The sequence below is a fragment of the Sus scrofa genome, chromosome 14, assembly GCF_000003025.6.
Source record: "Sus scrofa isolate TJ Tabasco breed Duroc chromosome 14, Sscrofa11.1, whole genome shotgun sequence".
Taxonomy (NCBI): domain Eukaryota; kingdom Metazoa; phylum Chordata; class Mammalia; order Artiodactyla; family Suidae; genus Sus; species Sus scrofa.
The window spans coordinates 30,104,421-30,120,407 of NC_010456.5; the positions used below are offsets into that span (position 1 = coordinate 30,104,421).

The 15,987-nt window shown below is 45.5% G+C and overlaps 2 protein-coding genes across 2 annotated transcripts; both read left to right on the top strand.

The window, feature by feature from the left end:
- On the top strand, positions 865-1,887 carry HCAR1 (hydroxycarboxylic acid receptor 1). The gene has a single exon (NM_001145381.1). It carries the CDS (start codon positions 865-867, stop codon positions 1,885-1,887), a length of 1,023 nt encoding a protein of 340 aa, NP_001138853.1.
- On the top strand, positions 12,594-14,873 carry HCAR2 (hydroxycarboxylic acid receptor 2). The gene has a single exon (XM_021072989.1). The coding sequence runs from the start codon at positions 12,780-12,782 to the stop codon at positions 13,869-13,871; it is 1,092 nt and encodes a 363-aa protein (XP_020928648.1). The 5' UTR covers positions 12,594-12,779; the 3' UTR covers positions 13,872-14,873.

A 15,987-nucleotide genomic window follows, 5' to 3' on the forward strand; every position in this document is an offset into this window, starting at 1 on the left:
ATCCTCTCTTGCTAATGGCTGAGGGAGGACTTGGCTCCCAAAGAGGCTGTTTCGGGAAGATGGATGTAAGAAGTGGCTTCGGATCCATTTCATGGCCTTGCTGGTAGTGCAACTGGTCACTTGGGTCCAAGGAAGGAGGCAAAGAGTGGGAGGTGCGAAAGGCAGGGAGGAATGACAGTCACTGCAGAGAATTTTCTAACAGCCAACAAGTGCTATTTTAAGGAATTTTTTTCCTCCACAGATCCTTCTGATTTTTAAGTGCTGTATTTTTGGGTCTGGGCACAGGAAGTGGCCCCAAGGAGCTGCAGAGCAAAACCCCCCCTCTCTGGCACCGCCTGGGAGCGCCCCACGGGATGAGGGAAAGGACGGGGCAGTGAGACAAAGGTTAGGGAGGAAAGCAAAGGCAGAGGCCCAGAACGGCTCCAGGAAATGTTTGTGTTTCTCCACCAGGAGGGAGGACAAACAAGATTTTTTTTTCGTGCCTTCTGGGTAGCTTTGCTTATTCTCCTGCTCAGAGAGAATCTTAGGAGAAAGAGAGAGGCTGAACATAAAAATTATTCTGGGGCAGGACCCAGCAACTCCTCTCCAGCATGAATCCCAACAGACCTGCCAGCTGCTCCCCAGAAATGACCGCTCGGGTGAAATTGCAAAGCCTTGTGGCGATACCTGCTTCGGCTCTCGGGGAGATGGGCAGCTTGTGACGCAGGCTTCAGAGGAAGGACCACCCTGAGACTCTCATTTCCCGGCTGAAGTTTCTGTTCTTCCTGCGGTGCCTGCATCTCAGAGCAGCTGGGTGAGGGGTAGCTTTCAGATAAGCATCTGTGGTGTTGTGGGAGCACACGGAGCACTAGTCCTCTGCCCACCATGGACAACGGGTCATGCTGCCTCATCCAGGGGGACCCTATCTCCCAGGCGATGCCGCCGCTGCTGATCCTGGCCTTCGTGCTCGGTGCCCTGGGCAACGGTATCGCCCTGTGTGGATTTTGCTTTCACATGAAGACCTGGAAGCCCAGCACTATTTACCTTTTCAACTTGGCTGTGGCTGACTTTCTTCTCATGATCTGCCTGCCCTTTCGGACGGACTATTACCGCAGACACAGGCAATGGGCCTTTGGGGATATTCCCTGTCGAGCGGTGCTCTTCATGCTGGCCATGAACAGGGCCGGGAGCATTGTCTTCCTTACGGTGGTGGCTGTGGACAGGTATTTTAAAGTGGTCCACCCCCACCATATGGTGAATGCCATCTCCAACCGGACCGCAATTGGCATCGTCTGCGCCCTTTGGACCATGGTCATCGTGGGGACTCTGTATCTTTTGATGGAGAACCATCTGTGTGTGCAAGAGAAGACCATAGCTTGTGAGAGCTTCATCATGGAGTCAGCCAATGGCTGGCATGACGTCATGTTCCAGCTGGAGTTCTTCCTGCCCCTTGGCATCATCTTGTTCTGCTCCTTCAAGGTCATTTGGAGCCTGGAGCAGAGGCAGCACCTGGCCAGGCAGGCTCGGATGAAGAGGGCTACACGGTTCATCGTGGTGGTGGCAGTTGTGTTCATCACGGGCTACCTGCCTAGCGTGTCAGCCAGACTGTATTTCCTCTGGACGGTGCCCTCCAGCGTCTGTGACCCCTCTGTGCATGTAGCCCTCCATGTCACCCTCAGCTTCACCTACATGAACAGCATGCTGGATCCCCTGGTGTATTATTTTTCAAGTCCCTCGTTCCCCAAATTCTACTCCAAGCTCAAAATCTGCAGCTTGAGACCTAAGCATCCAGGACGCTCCAAGAGGCCAGAAGAGATGCCAATTTCAAACCTTTGTCACAAGAGTTGCATTAGTGTGGCAAATAGCTTCCAAAGTCAATCAGATGTGCAGTGGGATCCCCAGATGTGATGGATGGCATCAGAATTGATGGACAGACAAAATCAAGGAGGACCAAATTGGTCATTTAGAAAAAATTCATGAGCTTTGGAAATGCCATTCTTTCTTGCTGTATCCTCAGTCTGTTGGAAGTGAAATTCAGATCCCTGTGCATTTTTGGAAGGTTCCAGTGGAGAAGTGAGTCGGTTGCATGTATATGATTTGATTCCAATGACAAATGTGTGTATGCGGGGTGGGTGGGTGGAGGGATTTGGAAGAGCTCGGCTCCTGTGTAATTTTAAATGGTTCAGTCAATAGGTACTAAGGTTTAAACCCTTCAGGTTTGCTCTCTGGGGGAGTTAGTGAATTTAATGACCTGTCTTCTGACCTTCATTCCTTACTTGTCTTAGAAAATAGAAACTGGGGTAAGTCAATATTTTTATTTCAGGCAGTATGAGGCTCTTTAGACTGGGAGGTCTTGACCCTGATGGTTTTCATCTTCCCGGGGCCCCTCTGCACATTTCTGACTTCTCAGGAGCCCCAGAAGAATGACAGCAAAACAATCTGCTCTGACCTTTTTGGAGCTCCACGTTTTTCTGCAAGTCTTTGTCTTTCAAAGAAGGTGCTGAGGGATGTGTTTACCTGCCCTGATTTTTCCAGTGGGAGCTGAGTGCTTGAAAAAAAATCCTGTTAGCCTTTAGGAAATGCCGAGTCTGGCATAATTGCTTTGGCTGCTTGTTATATGACTCTGAATTTAAATTATTCCATCATTCACTTCCCACATATTTACTGAAATAATATTCCGTGCCTGGCACTGTGCTAGTGTCCCTTTTACCTGGAGGGTTATTGGTCAGCTCTTGTGTGTGTGGAGGTGGAGCAGAGATGTTAGTGACCTTCACCCTTTCCATGACTATAATAGACTTGCTCTCTGCAAACTTCAGTGCTATTCTCTTACTGTAGGATTCTGTACAAACACCAAAGGATGGAAATTGTAGTGTCCCTTTTGTGCATGAATCACAAAATATGTATATGGAGCCCTCAGAAACTAGATGATTGCATGAAATGACAAGCTTCCTTTGCCCTAGATTGGGGGGAAGATTCTAAGCCAACCATAGTTCTGTTCTTAAGCCACAAAGTGGTCAAAGTGCTCTTGGCTTCTTTATTTCCACTTTCTAAAATTCCCAGGGCCCCCCCTGCAATTAAGGACCTTACCAGCTTTTCATGCTTTGGCCTCAAAATACCCCCTTTGGGATGTTCTAATTAATTCCTTTTTCAGGGGCACGGGCTGTACAAGGTCGGATGAATCTAAATTTGAACCCCAGCTCAACCGCTTTCTGGAAGAGTGATCTGGGAGCAGACTGTATTCAACCACATTTAGCTTCAATTTCCTCATCTGTCAAAGGGGGTAATGATAACACTGACTTGGAAAGGTCGTTGGGCACATTTAACAAATGTAAGATACTGAAACACAGGGACTATGTTTACTGCTACATCCCTAGAGCTTAGAAATGTGCCCACACATAGTAGGTGCTTAGGAAATATGTGAATGGCTAAGTGTGTGTAAAGCATTAAGCACAATGTCTGGCACGAAGAGCTTAATATTATAAATATATTGTGTTAACACACTTTACACATAAAGAAACTGAGGCATAGAAGCAATCTCCCCTGGGGTCCAGAGGCCCTAAGTAGCTACTTCATGATCACCGCCTGAGTTCCCCTGCTCCCAGCTGCCTGGGGAGAAGTAAAAGCAAGGATTCTTATCAGCATCAAAGAACTATATATCCTCCTGATAGAAATCTGTGAAAACCCCACACTCTGCTTTAAATTCTGTCCTTAGTTCATTCTTCCCTGGGCTGCCTCCTTGTTGCTTCTTCTTAATAAAAACAGATTGTGAAAGAAAGCCCCCGTCCTCTGTGTGATCCTATGTTATAAGACTTACGAGACTTCCAAAGAAAAAGATCCAGAAGCTCACGGTAGGGCAAAGTTCTCACTAAAAACCAGCAAGAACAAACAAACAAACCAAAAAAAAATCACAAGCCTAACCACAGTCTTGACTCTGATTTTGCATATCTTTTTAAAATGCATAGAATGTGATGAAAAAAACGTTATTAAGAAGTGTTCTTCAGAAATTGTAAGGAAGAGGAGTAGAACTTTGTTAACAAAGCTTAAACTACCTGGAATAGGAAAATGTAATTGATTTAGAAGAAAATGCTGTTTCCTCTTACCCAGAGTCTTCCAGGAAATGTCACATAAAAGCCACAAGGGACAGTAGACCATTATCGTGTAGGAATTGTATGGGAGTACCCTGGCGGCTCAGTGGGGTTAAGGATCTGGCAGTGTCACTGCTGTGGCTCAGGTGGCTGCTGTGGCAAGGGTTCCATCCCTGGCCTAGGAACATCCATATTATGCTCTGGGTATGGCCAAAAAGAAAAAGGAATTGTATAGAAAAAATAAGAGGTAACTTTTACTGGTGCTGATAGTGTGAAAATTTAAGTTCTTTTCTATTCTCAGAATGGGTTCCTTACCTTTTCTTTTTCTTTTTTTCTTTCAGGGCCACACCCGGGGCATATGGAGGTTCCAGGCTAGGGGTCAAATCAGAACTGCAGCTGCTGGCCTACACCACAGCCACAGCAGTGCCAGATCTGAGCTGCCTCTGCGACCTACGCTGCAGCTTGCAGCAATGTCAGATCCTTAATCCACTGAGCAAGGCCAGGGACTGAACCCGCATCCTCACAGAGGCAACGTTAGGTCCTTAACCCACTGAGCCACTACGGGAACTACCCCCTTTCTTTTTTTTTTTTTTTTTTTTGGACTGCACCTGAGGCACATGGAAGTTCCCAGGCTAGGGGTTGAAATGGAACTGTAGCAGCCAGCCTACGTCATAGCCATAGCAACACCAGATCCCAACCGTGTCTGCAACCTACGCTGCAGCTCTCGGGAACACTGGATTCTTAATCCACTAAGCAAGGCCATGGATCAAACCCCTGTCTTCATGGATAATAGTCAGGTTTCTTACCACTGAGCCACAATGGGAACTCCCACAATGCCAGTTCTGAGCCACATCTGGGACCTACGCCACAACTCAGGTCAGTGCCAGATCCTTAACCCACTGAGCGAGGCCAGGGATTGAACCCGTGTCCTCATGGATTAGTTGAGTTCGTTATTTTTGAGCCACGACGGGAACTCTCCCCCTTTCTTTTTAAACAAGAATTAAATATATTTAATTACAGAGGCATACATGTTTTTATTCAAAACTCAAGGATCACACAATGGAGTTCTTGTTGTGGCTCAGCAGAAACAAATCTTACTAGCACCCATGAGGGCACAGGTTTGATGCCTGGCCTCATTTAGTGGGTTAAGGATCCATGAGCTGTGGTGTAGTTCGCAGACACGGCTCAGATCCCCTATTGCTGTGGCTGTGGCATAGTCTGGCAGCTACATTTCCCATTCGACCCCTAGCCCAGGAACTCCATATGCCTCCAGTGCAGCCCTAAAAAGATGAAAAAAAGAAAGAAAGAAAAAAAAAAAAAAAAGGATCACGCAAATACATAAATTAAAGCGTAAAAACCTTCCTTTATCTCAGTTTTTAGAGGTAATGTCTTTTAACATTTGGGCTACATAAACACTTGCACAAAAATAACATTTTGTTCTCCTAAAGCAAGATAGAGATAGACAGATATAGATAAAGTTTTCCAAGGTTTTTTTTTGGCTGTGCCTTTGGCATGTGAAAGTTCCCAGGCTAGGGACTGAACCCATGCCACAGCAGTGACCCAAAGTTGCTGCAGTGACAAGCCCAGATGCCTAACCTGCTGAGCCACCAAGGAACTCTATTTATTTTCTTTTCTCTTTTCTTTTTTTTTTTCTTTTTTAGTGTTAGATATTTTTATCTTGAATAGCTTCCTACATCAGAACCGAGATAAGCTCCTTGTTTTTAATTATATTTCACTGTATAAACAAACCACATATGGTTTATTTAACCAACAGCCTTCAAATGGACATTTAAGTTATTTCTAATTTCCCTCTATTGCCACCATGCTATGGTGAATATCCTGAATGATGTATTTTTAGGTACCTGTGCCAGAGGTTTTAGAAGACAGATGTTAGACATGGAATTGTTGGGTCAATGAACAAGCATGCTGGGTGGGGTAGTATGCACAGCAGCCGAGAGTACAGTCCCTGGAACCACACTTTGTGGGTTCAGATCCTATCTGCTTTCCTTACTAGCTGTGTGACCTCAGGGAAGTTACTTAACCTCTCACTTCTTTATTTTCCTTGCCTGTAAGAGAATAGTATCTATCCCTTAAGGATGTTCTTTTTTTTTTTTTTTTTTTTTTTTTTTTTTTTTTTTTTTTTTTTTTTTTTTTTTTTTTTTTTGTCTTTTTGTTGTTGTTATTTCTTGGGCCGCTCCCTTCGGCATTATTGTTGTTGTTGTTGTTGTTGCTATTTCTTGGGCCGCTCCCGCGGCATATGGAGGTTCCCAGGCTAGGGGTCAATCGGAGCTGTAGCCACCGGCCTACGCCAGAGGCACAGCAACGCAGGATCCGAGCCGCGTCTGCAACCTACACCACAGCTCACGGCAACGCCGGTTCGTTAACCCACTGAGCAAGGGCAGGGACCGAACCCGCAACCTCATGGTTCCTAGTCGGATTCGTTAACCACTGCGCCACGACGGGAACTCCCCTTAAGGATGTTCTAAGCACTAAATGAGTTTACTGTATAAAGCACCCAACGTAGAGTAAGCTCTACTTCTATTAACTCTTATTATTATCTTGTACTGACTCTCGTCATTTTAGCTTTTAACATAACCTTGATACATACCACCAAATCACTCAACCAAAAGGCAGAACCACCTTAGACTCTGACCAACAGTGCATGAAAAAGCCTTCTTCTACATGCCTGCCAACAGGTCCTTGTTTGGTTGGTTTGTTTAATAAGCATTTTTTTTGAGTTCCCATTGTGGCTCAGTGGGTTAAGGACATAACGTTGTCTCTGTGAAGATAAGGGTTCCATCTCTGGCCTTACTCAGGGGGTTAAGGATCTGGCATTGCCGCAAGTTGTAGTGTAGGCCATAGAAGCAGATCCGATTTGACCTCTGGCCCAGAAGCTTCCATGTGCCACAGGTTTGGCTGTAAGAGGAAAAAAAAAAAAAAAAAAAGATGATTCTGGAGTTCCCGTTGTGGCTCAGCAGTTAACAAACCCAACTAGCATCCATGAGGACTCAGGTTCTATCTCTGGCCTCACTCATTGGGTTAAGGATCTGGTATTGCCATGAGCTGTGGTATAGGTCACAGACGCAGCTCAGATCCTGTGTTGCTGTGGCTGTGTTGTAGGCTGGCAGCTACAGCTCCAATTGGACCCCTAGCCTGGATATGAGTTGGGAGTCCTAAAAAGACAAAAAAAAAAAAAAAAAAGATGATTCTTTCTCCCATTGATTTGTCTTAGCACCCTTGTTGAAAAACAGCTGACAGTAAATGCAAGAGTTTGTTTCTGGTCTCTCAGTCCTGTTCTATTGATCTTTATATCTACCCTCAAGACCACATTGATTATTGTAACTTTGCAGTAAGTTTTACAATCAGGAAATGTGAGTTCTCCAACTTTGTTCTTCTTTTTCAAGATTATTTGTTTATTCTGGATTTCCCTTCAGTTTTGTTCATTAAACTTAATACCTTGTTTCAAAACTCTGAAATACCCTTCTCCTTTCTTTTAATGTCTGCTCTAGTCAGTATCATCAGCTTCCTCTACTCCCTTACTTCCCAGTTTCTCTTACTTCATCTTCTTCATGGTCTCTCATTTGCCAAGTGCCCCAATTCAACATCAGCTTCCCCTGCAGAGACAAATCTCCCCAGATACCACCAATGAACTATGCATTCTGAACTCCCACGCTGCTGTGGTCATTCCCAGTGGAATGTGGACTGGGTTGGTGACTTGCTTGAGCCAGCAGAATGTGGTGGAGGTGATGTTCTAGGAGTTCTGAGCTCGGGCATAAAATGGTCTGCTTGTACTGTTCACAATAGCCAAGACAAGGAAACAACCTAAATGTCCATTGACAGAGGAATGGATTAAGATGTATACCATATACACAATGGAATACTACTCAGCCATAGAAAGGCATGAAATGATGCCATTTGCAGCAACATGGATGGAAGTAGAGATTCTCATACTAAGTGAAGTCAGTCAGAAAGAGAAAGACAAACACCATATGATATCACTTATATGTGGAATCTAAAATATGGCTCAAATGAACCTGTCTACAGAACAGAAACAAACTCATGGACATGGAGAGCAAACTTGTAGTTGCCAAGTGAGGGGGAGGGAGTGGGGTGGACTGGGAGTTTGGGGTTAGCAGATGCAAATTTTTACATTTAGAATGATAAGCAATGAGGTCCTGCTGTATAGCCCATGGAACTATATCCAATCTCTTGTGATAGAATGTGATGAAAGATGACCTGAGAAAAAGTATGTATGTATATGTATGACTGGGTCACTTTGCTATACAGCAGAAATTGAAGAACATTGTAAATCAACTATAACAAAACCAAAAGTTTTTAAATAAAAAGATGCTTGTGTGTTTTTGGAAGGGATGTGTAGCCTTGTAAGAAGTCTGGTGTACCTGTGGAAAGAATGTGTGAAGAGGCTGTGTGCAGATGCCATAGAGAGAGACACAGAGTCTACCAAAAGGGAGTGAAGCCGGGCATCCCATGTTCTGCTTGAGCCCAGCTGCCAATGAAGCTACCCCCAGAGAAGAACCGCCTGCTGAGCCCTGTCAACCCATAGAACTATGAGAGATAATGCAATGGTGTCTGTTATAAGCCATGAAATGTTGTGGTGGTTTATGACACAGCAACAGAAAACTAAAACAGACATTCAAAGACAAAGAGTGGGAGTTCCCACTGTGGCTCAGCGGAAACGAATCTGACTATTACCCATGAAGACTCAGGTTTCATCCCTGGCCTCGCTCAGTGGGTTAAGGATCCGGCGTTGCTGTGAGCTGTGGCGTAGGTTGCAGACTCGGCTCAGATTTGGCATTGCTATGGCTGTGGCTGTGGCGCAGGCCAGCAACTGTAGCTCAGATTCAACCCCTGTCTGGGAACCTCCATATGACTTGGGTATGGCTATAAAAAGAAAAAAACAAAAAACAAAGAATAAATGACACTTAACCTCTCTCCAGCCTCAGGTTTCTTCCTTTCTTTTCTTTTTCGACACAGCAACGCTGGATCCCCAACCTCCGATCGAAGCCAGGGATCAGACCCTTGTCCTCATAGATACTAATCCGATTTCCAGTTTCTTCTTCGCCACACAGGAATTCCTAAGCCTCGCTTTCTGATCTGCAAAATGGAGATGATGATGTAATAAGACCTCTCAGAGGGTTTTTGAGAGGACTAAATGAGATCACGTGTGTATATCTCTTAACACAATGCTGGGCACTAAGCAAGCAGTTGGTAAATGAGAGTTATCGTTTTTACTCTTATTTTTTCTTTTTAGGGTCGCAGGTACAGCATATGGAAGTTCCCAGGCTAGGGGTCAAATTGGAGCCACAGCCACTGGCCTACACCACAGCCACAGCAACACCAGATCCGAGCCTCGTCTGCGACGTACACCACAGGTCATGGTGAAGGCTGGATACTTAACCCACTGAGCGAGGCCTGGGATTGAACCCAAATCTTCATGGATACCAGCTGGGTTCTTAACTCGCTGAGCCACAACAGAAATTCCTGTTTTTATTTTTTATTTTTATGTTTTTATTTTTTATTTTTTGGTCTTTTGTCTTTTGTTATTGTTGTTGTTGTTGCTATTTCTTGGGCCGCTCCCACGGCATATGGAGGTTCCCAGACTAGGGGTTGAATCGGAGCTGTAGCCACCGGCCTACACCAGAGCCACAGCAACACGGGATCCGAGCCACGTCTGCAACCTACACCACAGCTCACGGCAATGCCGGATCGTTAACCCACTGAGCAAGGGCAGGGACCGAACCCGCCACCTCATGGTTCCTAGTCGGATTCGTTAACCACTGCGCCACGACGGGAACTCCAGAAATTCCTGTTTTTAATTTTAAAGAGTAGTTCCATCCAGGTCAGGGGCACCTTCCATCTGTGATAAGATAACTAGGCATGGAGACTGGAGTTACTTGTGAAAGTCACAATGGTAAGTGGAGTTTCCACCAAACTGGGGTGGAATCACTAGTTGAAATGATTCACTGTGACAAGTTTCTGTACAACTCATGCACCAGTAAGGAAAAAAAAAAAAAATACATGAAAGAAGGACCCAAGCAAGATAAAACATGCCAGCCACCCAGCGGGGAGACTGGAAATCCCATAGCAGTGGCCAGGATCCAGGGAGGCCGGAACTGCCATTCTGAGTAGTTGAGAACTTCAGTTTAGACTTACAGGATGTGAGAGCTGGAAGGAAGGTGGAAGATGGCCTCACCCCTCACTTTACCTGTGAGAAAGCTCAGGTATTCACGATGGAGCCAGAATAAGCCTCCGGGGCCTCTTGTTTCTCTTTTTTCCTCCAAATGTAACAATATTTGTTGTTCTTTCTTAACTTTTTACCCATGACTTGTTTAAAAAAAAAAAAAAAACACATTACAAAACTGTAGGAATTCCCACTGTGGTGCAGTGGGTTAGTGATTCAGCTTGTCTCTGTGGAGGCACCGGTTCAAACCCAGACCCTGGCCAAGGGCTGTACGTTAAGGATTTGGTGTTGCTGAAGCTGTGGTATAGGTCACAGCTCCAGCGTGGATTTGATCCCTGGCCTAGGAATTTCCATATGCCATGGCAGCAGCCAGAAAAAAATATTTTAAAAATTAAAAGAATATGTAAATAAATAAAACTGTAAAACTTCAAAAGGGAGACTCCCTGGCAAATTCCAGCTCCCAAAAATGACTTATTGTGGGAGTTCCTGCTGAGGTGCAGTGGGTTAAGAATCTGACTACAGAGGTTTTGCTCTCTGTGGAGGTGTGGGTATGATCCCTGGCTTGGCACAGTGAGTTAAAGGATCTGGCATTGCTACAGCTGAGGCATAGGTTGCAACTGTGGCTTGGGCAGTGCCTGGCCTGGGAACTTCCATATGCTGAGGGTGTGGCCAGAAAGAAAGAAAGAAAAAGAAATAACTATTGTGAATAGTCAGTTTCTCTGACTCTTCATTAAAAAAGGCCCTTAGGCTTACTTTATGAATGTCATTGACAAGTCCATATTCACCCAAGAAGGAAGCAGGATATTCACAGGCAGTAAAGCGGGGGAACAGATACTAGTCATTTCACTCGAGGCTTCCTACTCTCACATAATGTGACTGCAATCCAGTGCATCCTTATAGATGGAGCAGGAATACAGTGAGAGGCAGTGTCGTGTAATGGTTAGAGACACAGGCTTTGAAGTCAGTGCCAGATTGAAATCTTACTAGATATGTAGCCTTGAACATATGACCAACCTCTCTGAGCTTCACTTTCCTCATTTTGAGATAGGAATCAGTAATAGTCCTTACCTCGGGGCCAGGGTCAGGGTAAAAGAAGATAACATATTGAAAGCATCAAGCGTGGTCTCCTGCCTATGGGAAGCTCTCCGTGAAGTAGGTGCCAACATCGTCTTCATCATCGTCTTCATCAGGTGCCTCTCATTCCCAGGTGAGTCTAACATGAGATCATCCTGACCCTCTTTTACTGTGAAGAGACTACAAACCCCTATTATGGGACCTGGGTGTGCAACTAAAGAAACAAATGTTCAATTTCTCACTCAAAGCAAGACAACTCAGGAGCTCTTGCACAGCAGGAATTTGTCAGCCCCAAATATTACAGGGTGGAAGTGTTCTGTCTGGCTACACCCAACTACACTGAAAAGCAAAGAAATGATGTGTGAAACTGGTGACTGGCTGTGAGGCAGAGTTCAAAGTCTTCTCAGGCTCTCTAAGTTTAATTTTCTAAAAATGGGGGCTTTTAAAATGCCATGCACTTCATAGGGGAGGCTGTGTGCTTTTGGGGACAGCTCATATACAGGAACGCTCTGTACTTTCCAATTTTGCTGTGAACCTAAAACTGCTCTAAAAAAATAAAACTCACTAATTAAAAAAATCATGGGCCTAACAATGCATTACTTACTTGAGCATGGAGGTATCTCCAAATCTAACACAAAGAAAAAACCCCAACTTCTTGTAACACAGCACTGGCAAGCCACACAGGGTTCAAGTTTTCAAACATCTTATGAAATTGCATGCTGTTCTCAAATAGCATTTTTTTTTTCATTACTAGAGATTAATTGCATCGGTCCGGTGCAGCAAAGCAACCCATGTTTGTACAGAGAAGATGGCATGGGAACATCAAACGCAACACATCTGTTCTCATAAAATATTAGAAAATCACTGTCCTCTCCGCTTTTCCAAAAAATAAAAACACGAATCCGCCCCCCAAAACCGTATACACATTCTACCATTTCTTAAAATACATGCACCGCAATATTCCATACTAATTATTCATGTTTCTGTTGAGTATACTAAGTTATTATTGCTGTTGTTGTTTCGTTCATTATGTAAGCCAACCACAGGACAGGGAATTAATTCTCCTGTGCTATGTTTTCAGCATACAGGCATGCAGCCTTCCACAAGGAGGCCCTCCACATTTCAGTAATTCACAATGACAGTCTGCTTGTCTAAACATATTCTTTACATTTAGAAGAATTTGTGGGTTCCTGTGTGCCCAGGGGATTTTTTTTTTTATTACTTGTTTATGCAAACAGTAGGTTGCATAAGAGCCTTGCTGGCTTTTTTTTTTTTTTAAGGCGATTTCGTAGTTTCCTGGTAACCATTCAGTCATCTATTTCAACACCCTGACATGACATAAAGGCGAGCACTGAACCACAGGTTCGCCACTCAGACCCACACCTCTTTCTTTGAGCATTGGCTAGGTGAGGCGCTCCCAGAACCAGCTCAATTCAATCATGAACCCGTCCCACCAGCAGAATCATTTTCTGAAAATAGGCGACAAGAACTGCTGTGTGTTCCGGGATGACTTCATTGCCAAGGTGCTGCCGCCGGTGGTGGGGCTGGAGTTTGTGTTCGGGCTCCTGGGTAATGGCCTTGCTCTGTGGATTTTCTGCTTCCACCTCAAGTCTTGGAAATCCAGCCGGATTTTCCTGTTCAACCTGGCCGTGGCTGACTTTCTCCTGATCATCTGCCTGCCATTCCTGACGGACAACTATGTGAGGAAGTGGGACTGGAGATTTGGGGACATCCCCTGCCGAATAATGCTCTTCATGTTGGCCATGAACCGCCAGGGCAGCATCATCTTCCTCACAGTGGTGGCCGTGGACCGGTACTTCCGGGTGGTCCATCCCCACCACGCTCTGAACAAGATCTCCAATCGCACAGCAGCCATCATCTCCTGCCTCCTGTGGGGCCTCACAATTGGCCTGACGGTCCACCTCCTGAACAAAACGATGTTAATCAAGAAGCACGACTCATATTTGTGCAGTAGCTTCAGCATCTGCAATACCTTCCGCTGGCATGATGCCATGTTCCTCCTGGAGTTCTTCCTGCCCCTGGGCATCATCCTGTTCTGCTCGGCCAGGATTGTCTGGAGCCTGCGGCAGCGACAAATGGACCGGCATGTCAAGATCAAGAGGGCCATCAACTTCGTCATGGTGGTGGCCATCGTCTTCATCATCTGCTTCCTGCCCAGCGTGGCCGTGCGCATCCGCATTTTCTGGCTTCTCCGCACTGCTGGAACGGAGAACTGTGACATCTACCGCTCGGTGGACCTGGCGTTTTATATCACCCTCAGCTTCACCTACATGAACAGTATGCTGGACCCTTTGGTGTATTACTTCTCCAGCCCATCTTTCCCCAACTTCTTATCCACCTTGATCAACCGCTGCCTGCGGAGGAAGGTGCTGGAGGAGTCCAACAATAACCGCAGCACAAGCCTCGAGCTCACTGGGGAACCCAGCACCCACAGGAACGTTCCTGATACTTCAGTGGCCGATCCCAGGGAGCCGTTGAGCCCCTCTGACCTGACTCCAGCCTCTCATTAAAACAACCAAGCCAAGAAGGGAGATGGTCACCAAGGACCAGGATCTCTGGAGAAATGGTTTGGCTGGTGCCCAGACTAACATCATTAGCCTTGGCCCGCGATTTCCCAGAACTTCCAGGTTCAAGAGAATCAGATTTAGGGAATTGGTGTGGCAGCGTGGGCTGCCTGGTTGCCGAGTGTCTCCACAGGCATCTTGTGGGGAATGGAGGATGAAGTTCCTAGGCGTCTGAAGCTTCTGATCAATCTTGGACCCTTGCAGAACTGAAGATGGTCAAACTGTCCACTTTTCTGCTGCCGGAGAGTTGGAGCCCCAGAGACACCCCTTGGCACCTGTGACTCACCAGCCTCTTTGCTTCACCTGTCTGAGACTTGGATGGTTCTCAGTTCCTGGGCCGATGTCTCACTTGCCCGTGGGCTCCCGGTGGGATAAGGAAAGCTAAGTAATTGGAGGGGAACTGTTGCTCCAGTAGGGAGCTCAGACATCATGAAACAAGCCAGTAGGTCACCTGGATTTCAGGGGACCAATTCAGCTTCCAGCCAAGCTTTAGCAGAAACGGACTAGATGCACTAGCAGAGACGCGCTTGCTTTGGTTAATCATCTGAGTTGCCAGTGGTGGTAAGAAGGGGCTTAGTCCCACTGAGGAAAACAGTGTTGCTAAGGGAAAGGACATGGCATTTATGCTACAATCTGCCACTAATCGACACTAATTTTGAAGGTTGTGCAGTTCAAGAGACTTCAGGGAGGAGAGCAACTTCCCACCTCTGTTTGCTTTTATCATTAAAAGGGAGATGATGCCTAAGGTTAGAGGCAGGGGGAAGATTCCTCCTGGCTCATTTGCTTGTGTTTCTGTACCTATAAGAAATCTACCACTTCAAGAAAGGGTGGGGGAAAAACTGTAATTGTAATGTATACTGTAAGGATAACCTGACCCCCTTGCTGTACAGTGGGAAAAAAAAAAAAAAAAGAAATCTACCACTTCAATAAACTTTTGTGTGAGACACACAGTTTCGTATTCCATGTGTCTGGGTGATGGTTCACAGACAGGAACGCCTTACTTAAGCGGAGACCTTTATAGGTCGTTAACTGTGCCCTGGTAGAAAAATACCATGTACTGTAAATTAAGAAAAGGATGTGAACTCTGAGCTGCATCATGATATTGTTAAGCAAAAATTCCATATGTATTAGGACAAAATGAGACAGGGCTGGGAGTAAATAAAGACAATTTAATCTGGAAGGGTAGTACATACAGGATTGCAAGAGCAGTTCGTTTTACTTAGGGCTGGGTGAAAGTTGCTATTAGTATTTGTGTGTTAAAAAAGGAATCTGGCCAGACTGGGATTTTTGCATAGGAGGGGGAAGAAAGAACTTCCTACAGAATGGTTTCAGTTCTCAGTTCTGAGATGGAAAGGAGATGTGCTGGTTTGAGTCTGTGATCGGTCCAAGTTTCTGTTACGCTTTCATTTCCAGCTCCTGTCACTCCTGGTTCTTTAACAAGATGAGGCTTGCTTTGACATGGTGACTTGAACACTGATAAGACACACAGATACTCAGACTCCCAGCCATAGTTGTGTGGCTATAAATGAAGAAAGACATTCTGGAGTTTCTGAAGTGTTTACTGAGCTGTTTGCTTGTCTGATTTTCCAGTGATCTCCTAGGAGTTAACAGTTAAAAACAGAGATCACTTTCTTCGTCATTGAAAGAAGGGCTGAGCAAAGATGAGCTCAGAGGAAAGGAGGGATTCCCCCATCCTTGGTCGTGTGAGTCAGCAGGGAACCCGGTGGTGAAACTCCAATCTGGTCAGAACTAATCTGTTCACATTCATCCTTTTGTTCATTCATTCTGTCAGCTTTTATGTATTAAGCACCATCTGTGTGCCAGACGCTGCTCTGAGTGGTCAGTGGAAAGAGAGCAAGGAACAAGGTCCCCAGGACCCTCTGGTCATAGAACTCAAGTTCAAGGTGGGTGAGGCAGTCAGTAAACAAAAGGAAGGGGAACTTGGGATGGCTGTGAAGACTATGAAGCCAAGAGTGACAGGCTCAAGAGGGAGTGGGGCTGGGGTGACTGGGAAGTGACCTCAAGCTGAGCCATCAATGACAAAACAGAGCAGACAATGCAA